Below are 23,029 nucleotides of genomic sequence, written 5' to 3'. Positions count from 1 at the left end.
GCCAATAACATAGATCTGCTTGTTCCAAGATACATTGAATAGGACAACGTAACACTGATAGACCACGCCCTGTGATTGCTAAACTTATGCACTGGGAGGATAAGAGTAAGTCTTTAAGTTTGAGAGATTCCCTTCGGTCAAAGGGATATGGAATTTCCAATGACTTAACTTTAAAACAGAGACAAGAATTAAAGAAATGTAAAGATGAAGACCAATCTAAACATCATTTTTATAAAGGTGGTAAAATTGTGTCAGCACCAAAACAGGTTACGGATGCTTCAATCAATGTCACGGATGGGAGAAGATGTGGGGTCTCTGACAGAATCAACAATTCACCCAGGAACGAGGGGAGTTCGCGCCCCACTACCCGCAGTCAGGCTACCAGCTCTAGGGGCAGCCAGCAGGACCGCACTACCTAGGGGTGTGGCCGGGGCCCATACCAAGACTCAGAGGATTTAAAAAGTGATGACTCTCCTACAATAAAACTCTTATATTGGAATATATCTGGATTGAAATCTAAATTAGATGACTGTGACTTTGTTTCATATTTACATTCATTTGACATTGTAGGCCTCACAGAGACGTGGATTCAGAAGTTAGACTTCCAGAACAAGTTTGCTGATTATTTATATTATAATAGACCAGGTGATAAGTTACCAAAAGCAGGGAGACTCTCTGGCGGTATCATAGTTATGGTTAGAAAACAGCTGAAAAAATATATTAAGCGGAATTGGGTGAAAGAAAGTGGTATTTACATTCTATTAGATAAATTACTGTTTGGTACTGTAACAGATGTGTTATACTGTTGTGTATATATACACCCAGAAGGCTCAACCTATTTTGATAAATATGCTACTTCTAGAAATGGTGTACTGATGTTTCAAGACGAGCTCCTGGATATTTTAAATCAGATCGATGACGTTTCATGTATTTTGGGGGGAGATTTTAACTCTTGACATTTTGGATTATCTTGAAGGGCGTGATAACTCGTCTTGGGATTTCTTGATAGGCCATTTTGATTTGCAGAGATACTCTGCTGACACTATTTTGAATAAGTTTGTGACGTTGTGTCAGTGACGCTGGTATTGGGGACTATACATTCATCAGTAGTACAGGGGCAAGCGTAAATGACTATATTATCTCCATCGTACATATGTTTGAACTCTGTAAAACATTCGACATAGACACACGGTACGAGTCGCATCATATTCCATTAACAATGGCTTTACCCACGTGTAGGCTTCACTCAGTCATCGAGGGTCATGATGATATTAATTATGCAAGTACATTTAGATTTACGTGGAGAATTGGTAAAGAAGAAATATTTCTTTGTAACTTAGCTTCGGACAAGTTTGTATCACTGGTTGAAAAAGCAGTAGATACCGTATTCACAAATATTGATGAAAGTATTGAGTTTATTAGAGAAGCACTCTCCTATGCTGGGAACGAAATGAAGAAAGTGGTTCACGTGGACAAGCAAACACAAACATGGTTTGATTGGGAATGTCAGTTACTTAAACAAGAGAGATGTACATGCCTCAACAAATTCAGAAGAGATAAAGATTTACAGTCATTAAGGGAATATACAAGAATTAGAAATCTTTACAAAACCACGTGCAGGGAAAAGAAGATTATATTTCTTGAAAAGAAAAAAGAATATTTGGAAGATAACATTAAGTCGTCGAAAGAATTTTGGACAACCCTCCACAAGCTAAATCCACATTATGAGTTAAAAAATAATATTGAAATTGATAAATGGTATGATTATTTCAAAAATATGTTTAGTGGTAATGGTGTTGGGGATGATACCTACTTTGAATTATCAGATCAGGAAACATGTGATAATGACATAACTGCTATAATTCTTGATTTGCCAATCACAAGAGAGGAAATTCAAAAAGCTATCTACGATTTGAAAAACAGCAAGAGTTCCGGCATAGATGGTTCTGTTAATATTCTACTCCCATACCTTGAATTACTGTTAAATATGATTTTAGAAACGTCTTATTTCCCCAAAGAGTGGCTATCGGTGTGATTGTTCCACTACATAAATCACGATCACATACCGATACCAAAACTTATCGAGGAATTACCCTTCTGAGTGTTTTTAGCAAAATATTTATTTCTATTATTAATAAAAGGCTCACTTTTGGTCAGATTCATTAGATAAAATTTCGGAAGAACAAGTAGGTTTTTGACAAGGGTATTCAACCACGGATAATATTTTCGATGCGATTATTCACAAATACATGCAGAGAAAAGGTGGAACATTTTATGCAATTTTTGTTGATTTCAAAAAAGCGTTTGATTCTGTAAACAGAAATATAATGCGGTCATTGTTTCTTTCAAATGGGGTGAGTAATAAAATGGGTAAACTATTATGCAATTTTTATCAAAATGTAAAGTCATGTGTTAAAAATCGGGGAATATACTCTGATGTCTTCACATGTAACATTGGTGTATGCCAAGGCTGTATTCTTAGCCCACTCCTGTTCTGTTTTTTCATCAATGAACTAGCTGCACAAATTAAGGAAAATTGTACGGATGGTATACAGCTGCATCCAGATATTGTTAAGATATTTCTTTTGTTTTTTGCTGATGATATAGTCCTGTTCTCTAGTACGATAAAAGGTTTACAGAATTTGATAGATCAACTGGAGCTGTACCGTTCTAATTGTAAACTCCAAGTGAACACTGAGAAAACGAAAGTGTTAGTTTTCAAAAAGGAAAATAAACTATCAAGTAGGGAAACATGGTTCTTCAACTCACAACCGTTAAAAATTGTCACTTCTTATAAATATCTGGGAGTAACCTTCACAGGCAGATTAACGTGGAATTACCACACCAGTAATGCAGCAATGCAGGCAAAAAAGAAACTAATGAGAATCTTACATAGTTTGAAAACCTTCACTGATCTCTCATATCAAACCTTTTTTAAAATATTTTATACAAAAATTACTCCAATTCTTTTATATGGAGCAGAGGTCTGGGGGCATACTGAATACAGAACTATTGAACTGGTCCATCTATATGCTTGTAAACGATTCCTAGGCGTAAAAAACTCTACGTCGAGTGTTATGGTATATGGTGAATGTGGACGTGTACCACTTTACATATTTCAATATATTAGAATTCTCAAGTATTGGTTCAAGATTCTTAAAATGCCTATTGATAAATTACCTAGAAAATATTACAATATGATGTTATTGTATGAAAAAACATGGAAGCCGCAATTGGGTATATGATGTAAAGTCGTTATTAAATGATTGCGGCTATGGGTATGTTTGGCGTAATCAATGTGTACCAAACAATCCAGATTCATTTTTAGTATCTTTACGCCAAAGACTTAAGGATATATACTTGCAAAAATGGGCATCGCATGTTTTAAGTTCAGAAAAATGCAATTATTACAAGCTTTTCAAGACAACAATTTCCCCAGAATACTATTTGTTTGACATCAACTTTAAAAGGTTTAGAATAAGTTTAGCACAATTTAGATGCATCTCTCATAGACTTAGGATCGAAGTAGGCAGGCATAGAAACATAGACAGAGAATTGAGAATATGTGAGCAACGTGATTTAAATGTGATTGAAGATGAGTTTCATTTTCTGTTAGTTTGTCCAAAATACGACCACCTTAGATGAAAATATATTGATCTGCCTGGTTATGTACATCCCACTCTACAAAGATTTACAACGATCATGTCAACAACTGATAAAGATACTCTAAAAAATCTATCAATGTTCATTTATCATGCTATGTTAATTAGAATATGACCTGTTGAACGGATCTGTAACCACTCCCGAAAACAGAATTGTACTATGGGCCTGAGGCCTTTCAGTATGGAAAAAAACTTATCCTAATAATGGGATGGGTGATGAGTTCAACTACCTGTGTTACCATGGTGTTTTTGTCAGTATATGTCAATCATAACTCACCAATATCTTCTCTGTGTGCTGTCAAATGTTTCTACTATCCAATGTTATTGGTATCACCAAAAATAATTTGCCATTTGTCATGGTTCAGGAATGCTTAACTTTTTTCTTTGTGTGCAGATTTCGTTTTCATTGATGCAATTTGTATTCTTCGACGCATTTACAAACTTACACTGCGTCATATATGCAGGAATGTTGCTTCATGTGGAACCCTGATTTGAAGAATAAAGATTCACACTTACAAATCACTCTAAACAACTTTCAGGTCCAGAACCGCTGCATCAATGGGGGCGAATATGACCAGGACAAGCGGACCTGTCAATGTTATGGTGGCTATATCGGCCAGTTCTGTGAACGAATCATGCAAGGTACGACGTTAAATCATAATTGAACTGTCCATTCTAGTTTAGACTATCTTGAATTCACACAAAAATATTACAGGTACACACAAGCAGTCATGGATGGTTTTGTTTTCACTAATCCGTTTCTTGAAAAACTGAAAAAGGACACAAATTAATTATTAAAGTGAGTTTTTATCTTGCTGCTCATTTCTAAAGTCTGTTATAACCGAGCTGTATGTTTATGAGGAACCACGTTTCACGCCTGCCTCTACATCTGATGTAATTTTTCCATTTCTTTTTATTATAAGATGCATTTTATGAGACATACATTACATTGTTTCAGATTGTTCGGACGGATATAGCACAAGCCATTATATCAAGGGGTCAGGAACATACTTAATTCAACCAAATATGGCGCCTTCCCCATTCAAAGTCTGGTGCAAGATGCCATCTGGTGGCAGTACATATATTCAAAGGCGTGTAGATGGGTCAACTGATTTCAATCGGTCATGGCAAGATTACAAAGATGGCTTTGAGGGACCTTACAAAGAACTTCTGGCTTGGAAATGACAAAATTGCTTACATTACAAATGGACGCAGTCATATGCTCACATTTAAAAATACGGAAATGACCTCTAAACGACAGCAGATATACACTTTTTTCAACCTATCACAAGAAGGTATGTACACAATGAGCTATAGAGACACATGGGGAAGCAGCATTCCTGCAAAAAATGGTGGTGATTGCTTGGGTGAATTGAAGGGACAGCCCTTCTCTACCTTCGACCACGATAATGATGACAGCCCTCTGAATTGCGCCAAAGAACACCAGTCTGGTTCTGGTTCAAGAACTGCACTCCCTGTAATCCTAATGGTGTTTGGTCAGAGACTCCAGATGGTAAGAGAGCTGGAGTTCTCGGGGAGATGTTCTGGATACCTGTAACAGGAGATAACCTGTTGTTGCCTTGCTTTGTCTTTCTGTCTGCCATGTATATGCATTTATTGATGGAAATGTATCATCTGTAATTGTCTTAAGCGCACAATATGCACAGTGGGTAGGGATTGTCAATTTGCCGAACGTGTGGTTTTGACAATTACAAATTAGCACGTTTCACACCATGCATTTATATCTTACATGAATACACCGAAAGTTTTCATTTTCGTTCAGATTCCATAATATACACACCCACCAGTGGAAATTCGTATAACTTTATGGGGCCGAGTTGATTTTAATGCTATTTTTTAAATAGTTTAGTTAAGTGTGATAATTGCCTTGTTTCTGTCTCAAGCTAGATTACTTAAACAGCATATGAAAACCAATTAGATCAGATTAGATTAAAAGTAACAGTAATTTTTTTTATTTTTGCCTTGCTGACTTTTCACCATGCTGAAACCTGAAACTTGGTGTTTCGTTCACACTGGGTAAGCGGATAAGTCTCAAGTCAGATCGCAGATACAGTCAGCCTTCCAGAAAACGTGAACTTGCGAAGCTACTTGAATGATGTACAATATCCCAGAAGTGAATCAACGTCTGTAGGCAAACACCTCACCGATGACCTCTCTATACAATCTCTCTATAACAACAAAAGACAGTCTCTATTAATTACAAGCGTTTCAATCTGCTTCTGCTATTGTAGAGTATTGTTTGACGTTAAACGACGCACACCAGCCTTTTGACGGCGGTTTGTAAATAATTGAGTCTGGACCTGTCAATCCAGTGATTGATATCAATATCCTGGTCATCGATCCACGCATTTGAGATAAAATGACATGGATCAACAAATTCAGCGAGCCTGACCACCCGATCCCGTTAGTCGTCTCTTACGAAAAGCATATTCGCTTTTTACGGCAAGTATAGGTTGCTGAAGACCTTTTCTACACCGGATCTTCACGGGCCTTTGCCACTGAAGTGTTATGAGAATGCTTTGCGCTTTATTCCATGTTTACATCTTGTATTTTATTTCTAATTTCGATACTGGAACTTTCCACAACTCTTATGATATTGGAATTATATTTCCAATGTTCACAATATATATTTCGATACACGACAAACATGTAAATTACCCGTAGCCTGTCGGTGACACTGAGGTGTTTGTCGTCTCCAGGCAGCCGCCTTGACTGGTGTCTATGCAGCCATCAGCACACTCCTACTTATAGAATCAACTATGAATAAATATAACATATAGAATACAATTGAAAAATTGTAGGAAATGTAACTGACTACACAGCATCATACAACGTTTGACAAACCATACAAATACAGTATTTACATAATTATAAAAATCAATGCATTCACTCAAACTTTCAGACACAAAAATAGAGAAGAATGATGAGAAGCACGTAAAATGTTTACTTAGCCTTATTTAATTATTCACTTAGCAATATGGTGATACAGTCACCATACCAGAGATATGCATGTTAAGGATACTGATAACATCCAACACAACCTAGAAAACATAAGTTATATTTTTATACAAATACAACCATATATATTAGCTAGCAATGTTATAGATTACTAACCTCAACAATCGAATTATTTATCCAAAGATGTGTCCAAGTCCAAAATGTTGACTGACTTCTAAAGTGGTGTTGTGTCTAAAAATCTAAACCTAATTGTATCCATTTTTTCTCAAAAATATAAACCACATAGGGACCCGGAATTACATCTTGGTGGAACTCCACTAAAATTCAATTCGTAAAAGAAGCTAAATTCTTAGGAATAATTTTTGATTATCACCTTACTTTCTTACCACATATTAAATATTTGAAAGCTAAATGTCTGTAGGCACTAGATTTATTAAAGGTCGTTTCTAATTCTAAGTGGAGAGGAGATCAGACGACACTCCTTCACTTATATATACTGAACCGGAAAAAAACCGTCACCATGGACAGATATATGAGAAACCTTATTTGTCCAAACATTGTAAACATACTTTGAGACATATTAAAAGGATGAAACTTGGCATAACTGATCATCTAGGTTGAAATTAAATCGACAAATGTTCTTAAAGTGAAACACAACACTAGTATCTGAGAAAATGGCATCACAAGTCAGTATCTCGTGTGTCCGCCATGTGCATTGATGACTGGCGTGCAACGTCCATACATGGAATGGATGAGGCGGTTGATGAAGGCCATAGGCACTTGAGCCCACACTCTGAGGAACGTCTGGCGCAGTTCAGCTGCAGTTGTCGGCCTTGGTCGGACTTCATTGAGCCGTCTTTGAATCTCGTCGCACACGTGCTCAATGGGATTTAAATCGTGACTGAGGGCAGGCCACTGCATGGTTCTGATGCCATTCTGCTGGAGACAGATGTTCTGGAAAACAACAGGGCCGACCCTCTGTGCAAGACCAATTCCACCCTACACCATGATGCTCACCCAACGAGTCTCTCTCAACAACATAAGCATTCGAATAACGTTCCCCACGGCGTCGCCAAACTCTATCTGTGTCATCTGCTGTTGAGATACAGTAACGGCTCTCGTCTGAGAAGAGGATTCTTCTCCACTGCTGGTGGCGCCAATGCTGGCGCTGTGTTGCCCACTGAAAACGGTCCCGGCGATGACGTGGTGTCAGAATGGGTCCTCGGTGTGGCCTGTGATAGTGGAGGTGTCTGCTCGTCAATCGTCGACGCACGGTGTCCGCACTAATGTGTCGCTGGTGTGTCCCCATGGTCTGTGGAGCAGTTTCCGCAGCAGTAACACAGTCGCACAATCTGACGATCCTGACGTCTGTTGGTGACCCTTGGTCTTCCACTACGTGGTCGGTCATCTCTAGTGTTGGTGGTCTGGTACTGTTGCTGGAGCCTGTATATCGTCGTTACGGGGACTTGAAACGCACTGGCTACTTGCCAGGCGGTTTGTCCAGCTTGCAATCGTCCAAGGGCTTGGTGTCGCTGATTTCCTGTCAATCCTTGCATGTGGTAGCAATTCAATAACGAATGAATGTTATCCGATCTGGGTGGATTTTTATAGTGCAAGAAATGGGGGAACGCATGTGCATTTCAATTTGCACGGAACTTACCTGCATCGGGTTACCATGGCCGTTGCCGTGATGGGTTTGTGCGATCGGTTTTATTGTTATCTGCTTTGTGTTTTTTATCATCAAATTTCATTTTTTGCGGACAAGGTAATGTTAAATTTGAGAAACTTTGACAAAAATTACCCAGACATTTAAATGACAACTTTTCATGCAATGTTCCTTGGGGTGCCGTTTGTTTTGCGGTTAAGTATATATCACTTGTCCGTTCTAAACTCGACAATGGCTCCATCATCTATGGTGGAGCATGTTAAAAGCACCCTTAAACATTTAGATTCAATCCATCATCAAGTTATAAGACTCTGTCTTGGATCTTTCCGAACCTCCCCTTTTGACAGTTTGTACATTGAGGCCGATGAGCCAACTCTTAAACAGCGCCGTATTAAACTTTCGTTACAGTACATCACAAAGTTATATTGTAATGAGTCCAATTCTGCATACAGCTATGTATTTAATTCCCTTTATGGGGATCTGAAAAGTAAAAAATGATTATTGCGCCTCTCGGAATAGAATTAAACCTTTTATTTCTGCTGCTGGAATTAAACTTGAAGATATATCTCCTTCTCGACTGCTTTCTTCTCCTCCTTGGAAATTGGTAAACCCACAGGTGGATCTTACCTTAACTAAACTAAAGAAATCTGACACTAATCAACTACAATATCAACAAGAATATAATGATGTAAGAAACGAATATAATACTTACAAATCAATATTTACAGATGGATCCAAGGATAGACGTGCTGTTGCCAGCGCCACTATCTTTGGATCCAGAACTATATCAACTAGATTACCAGATGACTCTTCAATTTTTATAGCTAAATCAAAGGCCATATTAACTGCTCTAGAGTATATACTGAACAGCATTGAAAACGCACCATCATGAAAATGGATGTATTTTTATCCGGGCTTATGTCATATGAAAATATATAATTGAATGAGTAACATACGACGTTCTGGACGATGCATGAAGAAGAACAGCTCGTCAAAACACATTCCTAAATTTCTTGTGAGCAACAACGCCAAAATGGAACAAATTGTGTTTTGTTTCACGGGAAGCATGCAGAATAGGGCTATAAAAGACAGACTTTTAAAAGCCACATCACTTGTGGCTGCAGACGTAAAGGGTACTGACACAAGAAATGCCAAGATTAACAGCAGAGGAACGTGAAGGTGCCTTGGGCATGCTTGAAGTTGGTACGTCAAGTAGAGTCGTTACACAACGGTTTCAATGCCATCATTCAACAGTCCTCAGGCTACTGAGTATATACCAGCAGACAGGAACCACAAGAGATCGACCACGTACGGGTCAACGTCGTGTAACTACACCACGTCAGGATCGCCATATTGTTCGTCGGCATCTTCGTGATCGTACACTTCCGGCTACCAGGACTGCAGCAACCGTACAAGGTCGACGGGGTTTGATCAGCGCTGACACCCTACATCGACGTCTCCGCTCAGCTGGGCTACGTGCTTGACGTCCATATGTTGGACCCATACTCACTGATCGACATCGACATGAACGTCTGCGTTGGGCCGAAAGGCATCGTCATTGGAGATTGCGGCAGTGGCATGGTGTGCTGTTCTCTGATGAGTCCCGTTTTCATTTACGGAATGCTGACGGTTGACTGCGAGTGTGGCGTCGACGTGGAGAACGTTACCACAATGACTGCGTTGTACAGACAGATCAAAGGGGGGGGGGGGGATGTGTCATGGTGTGGGGCGGCATCAGTCATAACCATCGAACAGAGCTCTATGTTTGTCGTGGAAGAGTTAGTGCCCTTTACTTCGGGAATAACATATTGGCAAATCACTTCATCCCAATCTTTCATTAGCACCAGGATATGCACACCTTCCAGCAAGATAATGCAAGAGCGCACACAGCACGTGTTTCAACACAGTACCTAGCGAACAATAATGTGCCTCTGCTTCCATGGCCAGTCCTGTCAACCATCTATCGCCAATTGAACATCTATGGGATTACCTGGGTCAACGCCTCTCACGTCGTCCGCAAGTACGGAACCTGAGAGAACTTGAAGATGCACTACGTCAAGAGTGGAATGCTATCCCACAGAACACTATTCGCAGACTTATTCGATCAATGAAAAGACGTTGCATGGCCTGTGTTGCTGCCAATGGCGGACATACCAGATATTGACTTTTCATTTAACCCTATGTGTCTTCCTCACACTGATGACGTAAATGTAATTACTGTGTGGTATTCCTGTTTCCTTTGTCGTCTTTCTTAATAATCCGTCTATGTCTGTTCTAATTAAAATCGATCATTGCTCAAGTTGTTTTTGTAATATTTCAAGATTTATTGCTGGTGCGTTTTCAATGCTGTTCAGTATATAAATAAATAGTCTAAACATAAGGAATTCATTATTTTTTCAGACTCCTTATCCTGTCTTCAGGCAATAAAAATACTTCGTGTCAACATCCAATTTTTCTTAACATCATTGAATTACCCAATAATCCTGCTACTGGCCAATACGACATCGTCTTTTGTTGGTTACCCAGCCATGTTGGGATCGTTGGTAACACAATGGCTGCTGCTGCTGCTAAGGCGGCACTCAACAAATCCCTGACACCACTTCTTGTACCCTATAGTGCTTTTTAACCTGTCATTAGATGTAATATCAAAGAACTAATGCAGAAGAAGTAGGACGCCCAAGTGGGTGTAAATAAATTACACGCAATAAAAGCAAATATCGGTTATACCTTCTGGGGTTGTCAGTCCAGATTTGAAGAGGTCATATCAAGACGATGTCGTATTGGCCATTCTCGATATACTCATGAATATTTATTGGTGAGGATCCTCCATTCTGCATCCCTTGTGAAGAAAGAATCACGGTCAGGAGGTGATTGGTCTCCACGTACCAGACTACTCGATTGTTGATCATGCGCTCCATGGTTTTACAAACACAGCTAGTTAATGATATTGAAGGGTCACTAGATTGGTCTGTATGATCATGCCCAGGCTTTGGTCTATGAATGATAATAGCACTGTGCCACTAATTAAGGGGGAAAATTGCCGGTTGTCCATATTTCATCAAATATATTAAGCAGCGTTTCCAAACATGCATCGGGCAAGTGTTTCAGGAGCTGATAATGTCTTTGTCGGTTCCTATTGCAGTGTCATGAGATTGCCCTAGGGCAGTAAGTAATTCATAGAGTGAAAAAGTTTCGTTATAGTCCTCACCATCATCGGAGTTAAAAATTGACTTTTATATTCTCCTGCAATTTTTGAAACCTCTGAAATTGAGGTTTAAAGTTTGAAGATGAGTAATGGTTTGACATAGTTTCACCAAGTTTGTTGGCAATTTCAGATTTAGTGGTTATTAGTATATTACCATCTTTGAGACAAGAAAGTCAAAGTCAAAGTCGTTGCCATGGAAACTCGAACAATATATTTTTTTTTAAATCCCACACTATGAAAAGGCTCCAGCTCACCACCAGACCTATCATTGTGTCAAGTTTGATAAAGATGTCTCATATTTTTTTGTTTTATTTCTGCTCCGGAAACGAAAAGTGACGGACGGACAGACGGGGGATAATAATGTAAAGGGATTTTCATAATGTGTATATGTTATATCTTACACATTACCCGTCACTTGTTTAGGAATAAAGTAAATCATTACTTGAGGACTAGACGTACGTCACAAGATTGGCTCAAACAATGGTATTTGTTTCGCTGGTTGCCTGGATACATTTGTTATGCACCATCTCTTATTACAAACCTCTAGGAGAGCTGTTATGTTGGTGGTTACACGTTTGACGCCATTCATATACAAATGCATCATGTATCACCAGAAATAATTCAAGGTCACGTTAATTGCTTTCAATATTTGTTTAATTGCTAATCTAATGAGAACTAAACACTAAATCAATACTGTCAATAGATGATTTTTTTTGTTTTACCACTTAAATCGATTATGAAATCCCAAAGATCGTAACACTGATCAATTTGTTTTGGTGTGCTTATTTGGATACATTGATATAATATAGAACAAGGGATCATAAACTATAACGCACAATTTGCATAAAAATATAAATATTTGTTGCCCAACGCTTCACATCAGAACTCCTGCCACACAACAGCGGTCTTAAAAGAATAAACACTAGACCAGAATAATATGATGAGCTATGTGATAATACATGTTTTACATAAGTCTTTTGTCAAGCTCATAAAAATCACATCTTAGTTCTCGCTGAGGACATCCCATTACGGGTCATGTCAGAGCGACGTTATATATCAGATCGACCTTCCATCCAACCAATCAGAGCTTGGTTGAGTTTTCTGTAATATTTTTGTCAAATTGGTTTTATATATCTACCTTTTCACACAATGTACACTGAAGTAATTGTTTATCGCGTACAGAAATAGTCCCTATAAATCAAAGCGGCCTGTTCATCAAGTCGTCTGCACCTGGCAAACAAGTGGTAGATCGCATGAGCAAATACCCATGACAAAGAGACACAATTGCACACATTCAACATTGTTATCATACAGCCTTCTTTTAGGCTGGCCCGTACAACCATGGAATACCAGGCGTCCACTATAAACCGTACTCCCCACGAGGTTATTAGATCCACATGCAGATATCTGATTTTATCATATAATAGGTGGGTTTCTCGGCAGGATAAAGCCAACGGATAAAAACGATATCCGTTGGGGTCATATGCGGATAGAGATGCAAATATCAAAGGTCAAGTAGGGACTACTTTCAGTGTTTATAAACAAAAATGGAGTCGCACTTGTCATTCGGCGATCGAGTCAGAATTAACCATCGTGAATCTGGATAAACTACAGGGATAATTGATACAATTATTTAAAAAAGACAGTCTTATATACTGAAAGTCAGTGTCGAACTGCGACGTAACTAAGGAATTTTATAAGTTTGGGCAACTTTGGAGATATAAATTTCGAAACAATTTTGCGAGGGCACTAGGCCTAGCCGAGGGGGATCCGAAGCCATATCTGTGCTTGTAGACCTCTGCGGCTTGAAACCTTTTCCACAAATAAAAATAGTTGGGTTTAGGCGAAATATGTATGAATTGTTACCTTGTTTCGTTTTGGCGCTGTGTATACATGTGACTATACTTCTTAACGTTAGTACAGAACAGGCCGACTGTGAACAATCACTGGCCGTGATGTCTCATAGGCTAGGGTTAGAGTAGCTTCCCTTTGACAAAGGGCAGTTACTCTAGCGGACAGACCGATGGATTGTCGCGAAAGGCAAGTTAAAACAATTGTTGTTTTGCGTATATGTTGCTTCGCCACTGTATAAGAAACAGATTTCAGTTTGAACTATATTGGCTACTGTCACTGTCCGACTGACACATCACCTACCCTGTGACGTAATAAATATTAATGCGCGCATTCCAGGAAAACTCACAATGTTTAGGTAATGTTGGTGAGTGAGGGGAAGCGATTTTCAAGCACAGAATTGAAGAATGACATTATATGATAAAGAGGTTATCACGCTTGTGTGTTTAGGGATGGTAAATATCCTGTATTAGGAATAAACACTATTTACCACCCCCAAACACACTCGCGTGATAACCTCTATATTTCTCATTAAAACAAACAAAAGTCGATTGTACTGAATTGTTGTTTTTGCAATATTTAATAGCTGACGAAGGTTGTTTTGTCAACAATAGAGATGTAAACTTATTTGTGAAAGTACGTAGGCTGAGTACGTCACTTGAACAGCCTTTCAAAGCATTTTAATAAATATGAACTTGGAAGATGGAGGTTAGACTAGCAAAAGACACCTATTAAGCTGATGAACAATGCATATGCCAAGTTTCGTTATGGGGGAGGAGACATGACTATTGTGTCCTGCGTACCCAACGGTGACCACGCTTGACGTTGAATTGATCATCTGGCAGCCAACATCAACTTGGCATCATCATTTTCATTGCATTTCCGATTCTACTACAAAGTTTTAGTATTTTCTCCTAAATTAAGCCGGGCATTGCAATCAGTTGAACATTAATTTTCTCCGAATATATTCAATGTATACAGAATTACCACAATAGTAGTGCTATGATCGGTATGTAGAACAAACCAAAACAGACTGTCTGTATGCTGGCTATGGTTATTATGTTATTGAGTTAAAAAAAAAGTTTTTATAAACAAAGGAACATATATATCATTTTTGTTAAAACAAATTCAGATAAAATCTCAAGCTAAACCAAATGTATTTGCCCAATAGTGAAACAGTTTTCTCAGAATCAGCTTGTAAGATTATATGTGTATAAATGACATCAGTATTGCTTTAGCTTGAGGGCGTTCCCATATAATTATCATAACATATCGTATTACTATATTATCTCTCTGCTTCGTAACTGTGAATCGATGAACACTACTGCTAATATCTTAGGTGGAAGAGTAACACAGTCATTCATACAAGAGCTATGGCAACCCTATCCATGTTCGCTATTGTCACATTGTTCCTTCATTACAACACCACTGCTGGCGATCATACCAACATTATCTCCAAAACATATTCTGAGTGTACTCAGTTCATCTCTCCCATAAATGAAACTGTAGTTGAAGACATGCATGGCGCTGCCTCGTGTGCTGTTCAGTGTGTCACAGAAACCAGATGTGTGGCTTTCAGCGTGTCTGCAACTGATGACATGTGTATGCTTCACCGTGAGATGTTCCTGACAGGAATCTGCTACAGTGGAAATTGGCGCCATTACAATGTAAGTCAAAACTGTTCACTCAATAGTGTGAGGCAATGATACTGTAAAGGTGCAAGTTAGGGATAAATTATGGACATACATTATGTACTTTTAACTGTTTGTAAACAGACTATGAAGCGCAATATTGCAGGGACGACGATGAAAATAAGTAGGTGAGGATATAAGTATTTCTAAACAATTGCAATAAAAACTTCAGGTAGTTCTCCCACAGCAATTTGATTGTAAGTCTTTCAGTGAGTGAATGGGGTGTTATACCAATGAACTACTTCTACAAAATATAACTAGTATGACAATTGTAAAATGCGATATCTTAACCGGGAACTAAATATACATTTCAGACCCAAATATTGGCTTCATAAACAATTACACATCTTTCCCGTTGAGGATAGAGTTATTCAATTATTCCACTTTGATACAAACTGACATCCTTTCGAATTACATGTATGAGGAGGTCTGTTACCCAAGTTGAACATTTTAGGGGATGTCTTTACATCTCTAACTATCCTCGCCTATGAAAATCAGCGTCAGTCGGGGACTTCTGAAACACTTCTGAAAATATATAAAGTCACATTTCATGTTTGATTCTTTTGTGCCTTTTTACACTGTAACTGGGATAATGTTTGTGAATGTAATCTGCGACTGCAGGTATGACGTTCATGTACTAAAGAGAGTAATTGGACATGAATGTACATGGACTATAACTTTCCAATGAAGAAAAGTTCTTACATCAGTCAAAAATGAGACAGTAGTGGCCATTAACTGATTTGTCAATATGGCTGCTGTGGATTCGAACCCCTTGATCAAATTGTGATGGCAAGAGACAGTTTAATTGTTCCAGTTTGTATTTTATTTCGCATTATCAGGTTGTGTCAACTGGTACATTTTCGACTGATTTACAAGCTTACATTGCGGCAAATACGCAGGAATGCTGGTGTCGGGAGGAACCACGAACAATCATTATTTATTTAAACAATAACCACTCTTAACAACTTACAGGTCCAGAACCGCTGCATGAATGGGGGCGAATATAACCAGGAAAAACTAACCTGTCAATGTTATGGTGGCTACATCGGTCAGTTCTGTGAAAGGATCATGCAGGGTAAGATTTTACATCATAACTGAACTGTCCTCTCAAATTCAGACAATTCTAGAATTCACACAAAAGCATTACAGGTGAAAACATGCAATATTAGATGGTCCTGTTTTGAATAATTCGTTCGGTGGAAAGTGAAAATGACATGAATTAATAGAAAAAGTCTCATTTCCATAGTCTGCTGTAAATCTCTGACATTGAACCAAAATTACCTGGCACGAATTCTTTATAATATTTTATCAATGCTTCTTTTTCGTATACTGTTGAGTCTTGCAAAATTGCATTACAATGTTTCAGATTGTACTGAAGGATATAAAACAGGCCATTATACCTCGGGGTCAGGAATATACTTAATTCAACCAAACATAGCGCCTACCCCATTCAAAGTCAAGTGCTTGATGCAACACGGTGGCTATACACATGCCCAACAGCGTAACTATGGATCTGCCGATTTCTATCGATCATGGCAAGAATACAAAGATGGCTTTGGTGACCTTTCCAAGGACTTCTGGCTTGGAAACGATAAAATTGGTTACATTACAAATGGACGCAATCAAACGCTCAGCTTTGTGAGTAGGGATATGAGTACCACCTTCACAAGACAGCGAATGTACACATCTTTCACCCTGTCCCAAGATGGCCTGTACAGAATGACATTCGAAAGAACATGGGGACATACAAATCCTGACAAAAGTGGTGGTGACTGTTTGAGTGAATTGAAGGGACAGCCCTTCTCCACCTTCGACCACGATAACGACGACAGCACTCTGAATTGCGCCAAAGAACATCAGTCTGGATTCTGGTTCAAGAACTGCACTCCCTGTAACCCAAATGGTGTTTGGTCAGATACTCCAGATGGAAAGAGAGCTGGAATACCCGAGGAGATGTTCTGGATACCTGTTACCGGAGATAACCTGTTGTTGTCTTGCACGATCTATTTGCAAGGCATCTAATTGCATTTATTGCAGTAAATGTATCATCTGTAATTGTCCCATGCGCCCAATATGCAATAGGGATTATGTCATATTGCTGAACATACCATGTGTTTGTGACAAATACAATTCAACACGTTTCACACCATTCATTTGAAGCTTACGTAAATTTATCCAACGGTTACATTTTGTTTAAAACAAATGTTCCAGATATAGGTTTCATTTATAAATGTATTGATAGTTTAGGCAAAAGATGTATGTATGTATGTATGTATGTATGTATGTATGTATATTTATATATATATATATATATATTATGTTATATTATATTATATGTAAACACTTGTTTACCGTTACTTCAGAAATAAAGTTTGATTTGCTCTACCCCTTGTGTAGTGTTGTGAAGAATAGTTAAAACACGAGTTCGCGTGCGTTCCAGTGCTATGACGTCATTATAGTTGTTATATGGCATTAAGATTGTTCTTGTAGAACATTGTTTCTTTTGCGATTCAGCAGATGATCATTGCATTGTATTTGGACAATGATAAGTCGTCAGGAATGAAGTACTATTTGATGTAAGCAGTGGTGAGGAAGTTATTATATTTAATTTCAGATAAACATATAAAAATATCGTGTTCACCTTCATTAAAATGTCAACTGTCAATTCTGTTGATTTGAGTGAGTGAGTGAGTGAGTGAGTATGGTTTTATGCCGCTTTTAGCAATACTACGAAGGGGGACACCAGATATAGGCTTCACACATTGTACCCATGTCGGGAATCGAACCCGGGTCTTCGGCGTGACGAGCGAACGCTTTAACTACTTGGCTACCCTACCGCCCCTCTGTTGATTTGAAAAATGGCGGAGTGAATTTCAATATGACCGCCATGATGGCCATATTCAACTTCTAATTGTGTCCATAACTAAGCTTTTTTTGTTTCTAAATGGAATGCAAGTTTGTTACATGTGTAGTTAGTAGTGGAGCTGAACAAATGCCTTCCGTGGTTTGCGATATCATTAACTTTTACCTTAACTTGACCTTTGCTTTCTGATAACACTGAATGATGAAACTTCTTAAAGTCATTCTTCAGCCATTTCTGTTCAAAATGTAATTGAATTTGGTATTGTTACATGTTGATTCCTAACTTATAATGCGAAGGTTAAAATTTAACGTCACATTGGCAATATGTCAGCCATATCGTGACGAGAATGTATACACGTTAATAGTACATATCTTTACGCTATTTAAAAACTTACAGTAACTAGAATATGACAGATCGACCAAATCGGGCAACGTGTTTGTCGAACTGTTGTTCCTTTTGCCCAACACACCACTTCGACCCTTACTTGAATCGGGTCAATTCTACCGTCTATAAATCAGCTGGTCATGCCACGCCCTATGCATGAAAAGCATGAGTTCTGACAAAAAAATACACAAAGAAACATTGACAGGTCAGCTTGTCCTGGTCATATTCACAGCGGTTCTGGACCTGTAAGTTGTTACAGAGTGATGTGTCAGTGTGAATATCTATTCGTCAAGTCAGGGTTCAACGTGACGCAACATTCCTGCGTATTTGACGCAGTGTAAGTTTGTTTAAATGCGTCGAAGCAATACCAATTGCATCACTGTTATCCCAACCTGATAATGCGAAATCGAAAATTATAAACACAAAGAAAATAGTTAAACACAGCCCTATTTCTGAACCATGACAAATGGCAAAAATCATGGCATGGGATGACTGACCACAGGGGCTGGGCGATACCAATGTCATCGAATAAATAAAGAAGATATTGGTGAGATGTGATTGAAATTTACTGACAAAAACATCACATAACACATGTACCTTTTGACCTTAGACAATACCTAAAAAAAAGTATGGAGCTGCAGGATTAAGAAAACGAGTTAAGTTTAAAGTTTCATGTAAAAATGTTCCTTAACATCTCTTCTTGACATGTAAAACAGATCAGTTGCGGGCCTGGTATGACCGCCGCGTGCCCGGATGCAGAAGGATCTCCTGCCTGTATGTGCCGCCCCAGAATATCCCAAACATGTTCAAGGGGGTTCAAATCTGGGCTCATTGCTGGCCAGGGTAGAGGCGTTATTGCATTGGCCCTCATGTAATCCACGACTGCATGCGAACGATGAGGCCTGGCATTGTCATCCATGTACTGAGGTTGAGTAGCAAGATGGTGTTTGTCAAAATGAGGAACGACGACTGGCCTCAAAACGTCCCGGGTGTACTGAGCCCCTGTTAAGTTGGCCCTTATGGTGACCAAATCATGAGAGATACAACCACCAACCCCAAACCCCCATCATAGTATTACGCAACAGTCAGTTTAATGTTCTTGCTGTTTTCAGCCGCTTTCTGACGGTTCTGGTGCTGAAACGACGATTGGGCAACCACACCTGCTTCAGACGATTACTTGTTAAAAAGGGTTTTCAGCGTATGAGACGAAGAAGGTCCCTGTCTCGACTAAACGGCTTAAGACAGTGTGATGATACCCCAAATTTTGACCAATGGCATTACAAGACATTCCTGCATTATGCATGCCGACTATTTGCCATCTTGTGGCGTTTGATAATCCCCTTCGTGTCATGGTTACACAATGTCATGGAATAACTATTTAAAATTGAGCTAAAGAAAGCAATTTTAACGTTTGTATAAATTGCTTTTAGAGATACTCGAGGGTAGCATGTTGCACGGGCATATCATGCATTGTACGTGAGCTTTCGTCACGCATGCCTGATTACATCATGTCGAGAAAACATAATTCTTCCCGTAATATCTTTCATGACTGTTACAAATATTGGAACCAAACAACAATGAAATATATTAGGGTGTGCTTAACTTTTTTCTTTGTGTATATTAAAATCATCCACGACAAGTGATCCATCTATTGAATCACTTAAAACCTTTGAAAGACTATGCATTTTAATACTAAATACAGTGACAGACAAAATACTGCCTCGCCAGACACCCTGATCCTGAGTACAATGGTTGTACCCAAACAGGTTTGAAATTGCTCTGTCTGTTAAAAACAGAGGCTAGAAAAATGAGGTAAACGACGTCTCAAGCCAAAATCATGTAAATCCTTTAAACTGCCATGCTTCCAGGTAGTATCGTATGCTTTCTCAAGATCAAAGAAAATAGATACTATGTGTTGTTTACTTGGTAAAGCATTTTTAACAAAGGATTCCAATCGTACTAAATGATCAATAGTACTATATTTTTCCACAACAATATTTGTGAGAAGACCACTGGTTTCCAAATACCAAACTGATCTATTTTTCACTATTCGTTTCATGGTTTTGTTAAAGATTAAGGAGGGTAATTAGAAGGATCTGTGTGATCCAGGGCAAGTGTTGGTGTGGGGACCACAATGACATTATGCCACGTATGAGGAAATTTCCCCGAAGTCCATATGTGGTCTAAAATATCTAAAAATGTCTCTAGACATGATTCAACAAATGCTTCAATAACTTGTCGATAGTATCATCCCCTGCTGCAGTATCATGAGCTAGCTGCAGTTTGCATGAGCGGCATGTAGCTCATGCAATGAAAACACTGCATTGTCATCATCACCGTTATGAGAATCAAAATTAACTTTTTTCTGTTCCTTTTGTTTCTGATTTCTCTGAAACTCAGGGACATAATTTGAGAATGAAAGGCTTTTGGCAAAAGTTTATTTGCAATGTCAGAATTATCAATTTGTCACCATCTTTAAGATGGTGTACTGGCGATTGGAGCCTTTGCCCTTTATGTTTTTTACCATGTTCCCAAACTTGGACATGGGCGTGAGTCAATTAATTTTGGAGACATAGTTCCTTCAAGATTGGCGCTTATTTTGTTTATAACCACGTCGTGCCTTGGCACATGCAATTTTGACATTATTGAAGTTATGAACTGCAGGATGTTTGCCGAAATATTTGTCTGCTTTCCTCCCATGGTTTAAGAATATGAGGATTTGCAGAAGACACCGTTGGTTAGCTTCTCTAGCCAACTAGAACTTCACCATTCAGTACAGATCAGGAAGGTCCAATATATGCTCACCACCAAAAGAAACGCGAACCATAAAAACATATAGAGACTATGTACGTTAAGAAGAGCTATTTCCAATCTGAAGGAATTAATGACAAAGCTAACAATCAGTCACGTGTTACCACAGAGTTTCTTTACTCTTATCACAATGTGCTGCATGTGATTTCCAACTTTACTCACTAATCCTGCACGAAACAAATAGTGCATCTCGAGTCATGGATCTATGACGTCACATGTGAAGCGTTCATCGGCGTCGGTTCTCACAACATACCAGTATATTCTTTTGTGCATCAAACCAATCTAATATCTCTTGAATATGAGGAATTCTGCATATATTAAACAACATATAAGATATTCACGTTTTTTTTGTCAAGGAGTATAGAAGCTGATGTCCTGTCCAGATTGTCGCAGAGAGAACAAATTGAAGAAATAAACACAGATTCATTAAGAGGTATCTGTGATGTTTTACAATATCTCCATGACAACGTTGGACATCCAGGGAGAGAGAGAACACCCTATATCTCATCACGGACATATTGTATTGGCCTGGGATGACAAAGGGTGTTCAACAATGTCTGCGTCATAAAACACCAGTGGTCAGTATGGAAACCTAGCAGTCTCGAGAACTGGTCTGCATGGAACCTGGAGCCATTAAAGGGAGAGCAGAAACATGTTCTATTAGTGACTGACCACTTCACATGACGAACAAGACATCTGCTGAGGTCTTCTTCAACAACTCCATCATACATTATGGGATACCTAAGCGAATCTACTCAGCCAACTTCACTGAGAAGATCATGCATGCGTTATTTGAGCTACTGGAGATCAACAAGTCCCCGGACCATATCATATCATCCAGTGGGAAACTGGATGTGTGAACGTCTCAATGGGACCAGACAGCAAGAACTGGAAAGGTCATATTGGATCATTAGTACACGCCAACACCTATTCAATAAGTTGATAGTAGTTCATAAACACTTGCTCATGATATAGTTGGAATTGTACAATCGACTACTTTAACTACATGCTTTAACTTCGTACTATTGTTTTGCCCCCGTAATTACTCTGTATAACCCAACTGTTGAATAAATAGCCTCTGCCCTTCTACATATTTGTCTCCGTTATAATTCCACATACTCAAGTTGTCAAGTAAATATTCTGTCCTCAACAAAGATAATGAAATAGCTCAATAATTGTTGTCTACCTCCCTGCATTGACAAAACAAGGTAATTCTCCCATATCCCCAGTCCAGCGGGCCATGCGCGACCATAAATACAGTAGACATATATTCTTGTCTAGACAGCTATACTTTTGGAATCCAAACCACCCCACAAGCTTACACAGTCTCTGGCCACTTACAAGCTCCGACGTTCATACAGTTTGGACCTCACTCTATGAAAGTTCATACTCCAATGAACAAACACAAAGTGAAAGTCAATTCTAAAATAACTTTCAGGAAATACTTGCACAGTTTTATATAACATTTTCAGCAGTTTTACAACGGGATGTTCCCGGACTTTCTGACCCATAACACAATATTGGTATAATTACTGCATCAGAAATCCTGATCAGTTTAATTGATATTACCTACCTACTTTTGACACCTGTATATTGCCATAAGAACATTTTTCGTGTGATGGAAGGTATGATTGTGCTTTAGTCCACACTTGTCTGGGTGTAAAGACTACACAAAATATCCATAAAACGACACATCAAACTACTTGTAATAGAGATAGCTTTCTTTAACATTTCTTTCAGACCAATAAATTCACAAAAATTGTCGAATCGATCAATATTTTTTGTAACTGTAACGTTCGTTGCATTAACAAGTACAGAAATATCATCAGCAAACAAAACCGCAAATGGTTTAATTAGCAATAGGTTGATTGATAAACGAAAGAAAAAACAACTCGGGTCTCAAGATGCGGCCTTTGA

The 23,029-nt window shown here is 38.6% G+C and overlaps 1 protein-coding gene and 2 pseudogenes across 1 annotated transcript; all 3 read left to right on the top strand.

Moving 5' to 3' along the window:
• Positions 1-2,380: 2,380 nt before the first annotated feature.
• LOC139463718 (uncharacterized) lies at positions 2,381-3,645 on the top strand (annotated as a pseudogene).
• Positions 3,646-4,120: 475 nt separating this feature from the next.
• Positions 4,121-5,303, top strand: LOC139463646 (fibroleukin-like; annotated as a pseudogene).
• Positions 5,304-14,736: 9,433 nt separating this feature from the next.
• On the top strand, positions 14,737-17,076 carry LOC139463523 (microfibril-associated glycoprotein 4-like). Its single transcript, XM_071244792.1, has 3 exons — positions 14,737-15,030; positions 16,027-16,129; positions 16,421-17,076. Exons 1-3 carry the CDS (start codon positions 14,737-14,739, stop codon positions 17,074-17,076), a joined length of 1,053 nt encoding a protein of 350 aa, XP_071100893.1.
• The last annotated feature ends 5,953 nt before the right edge of the window (positions 17,077-23,029 follow it).

Source organism: Haliotis cracherodii, unplaced genomic scaffold (genome assembly GCF_022045235.1).
Source record: "Haliotis cracherodii isolate W230 unplaced genomic scaffold, xgHalCrac1.p SCAF_16, whole genome shotgun sequence".
Lineage (NCBI taxonomy): Eukaryota > Metazoa > Mollusca > Gastropoda > Lepetellida > Haliotidae > Haliotis > Haliotis cracherodii.
This window is presented reverse-complemented; position numbering and strand designations above follow the sequence as displayed.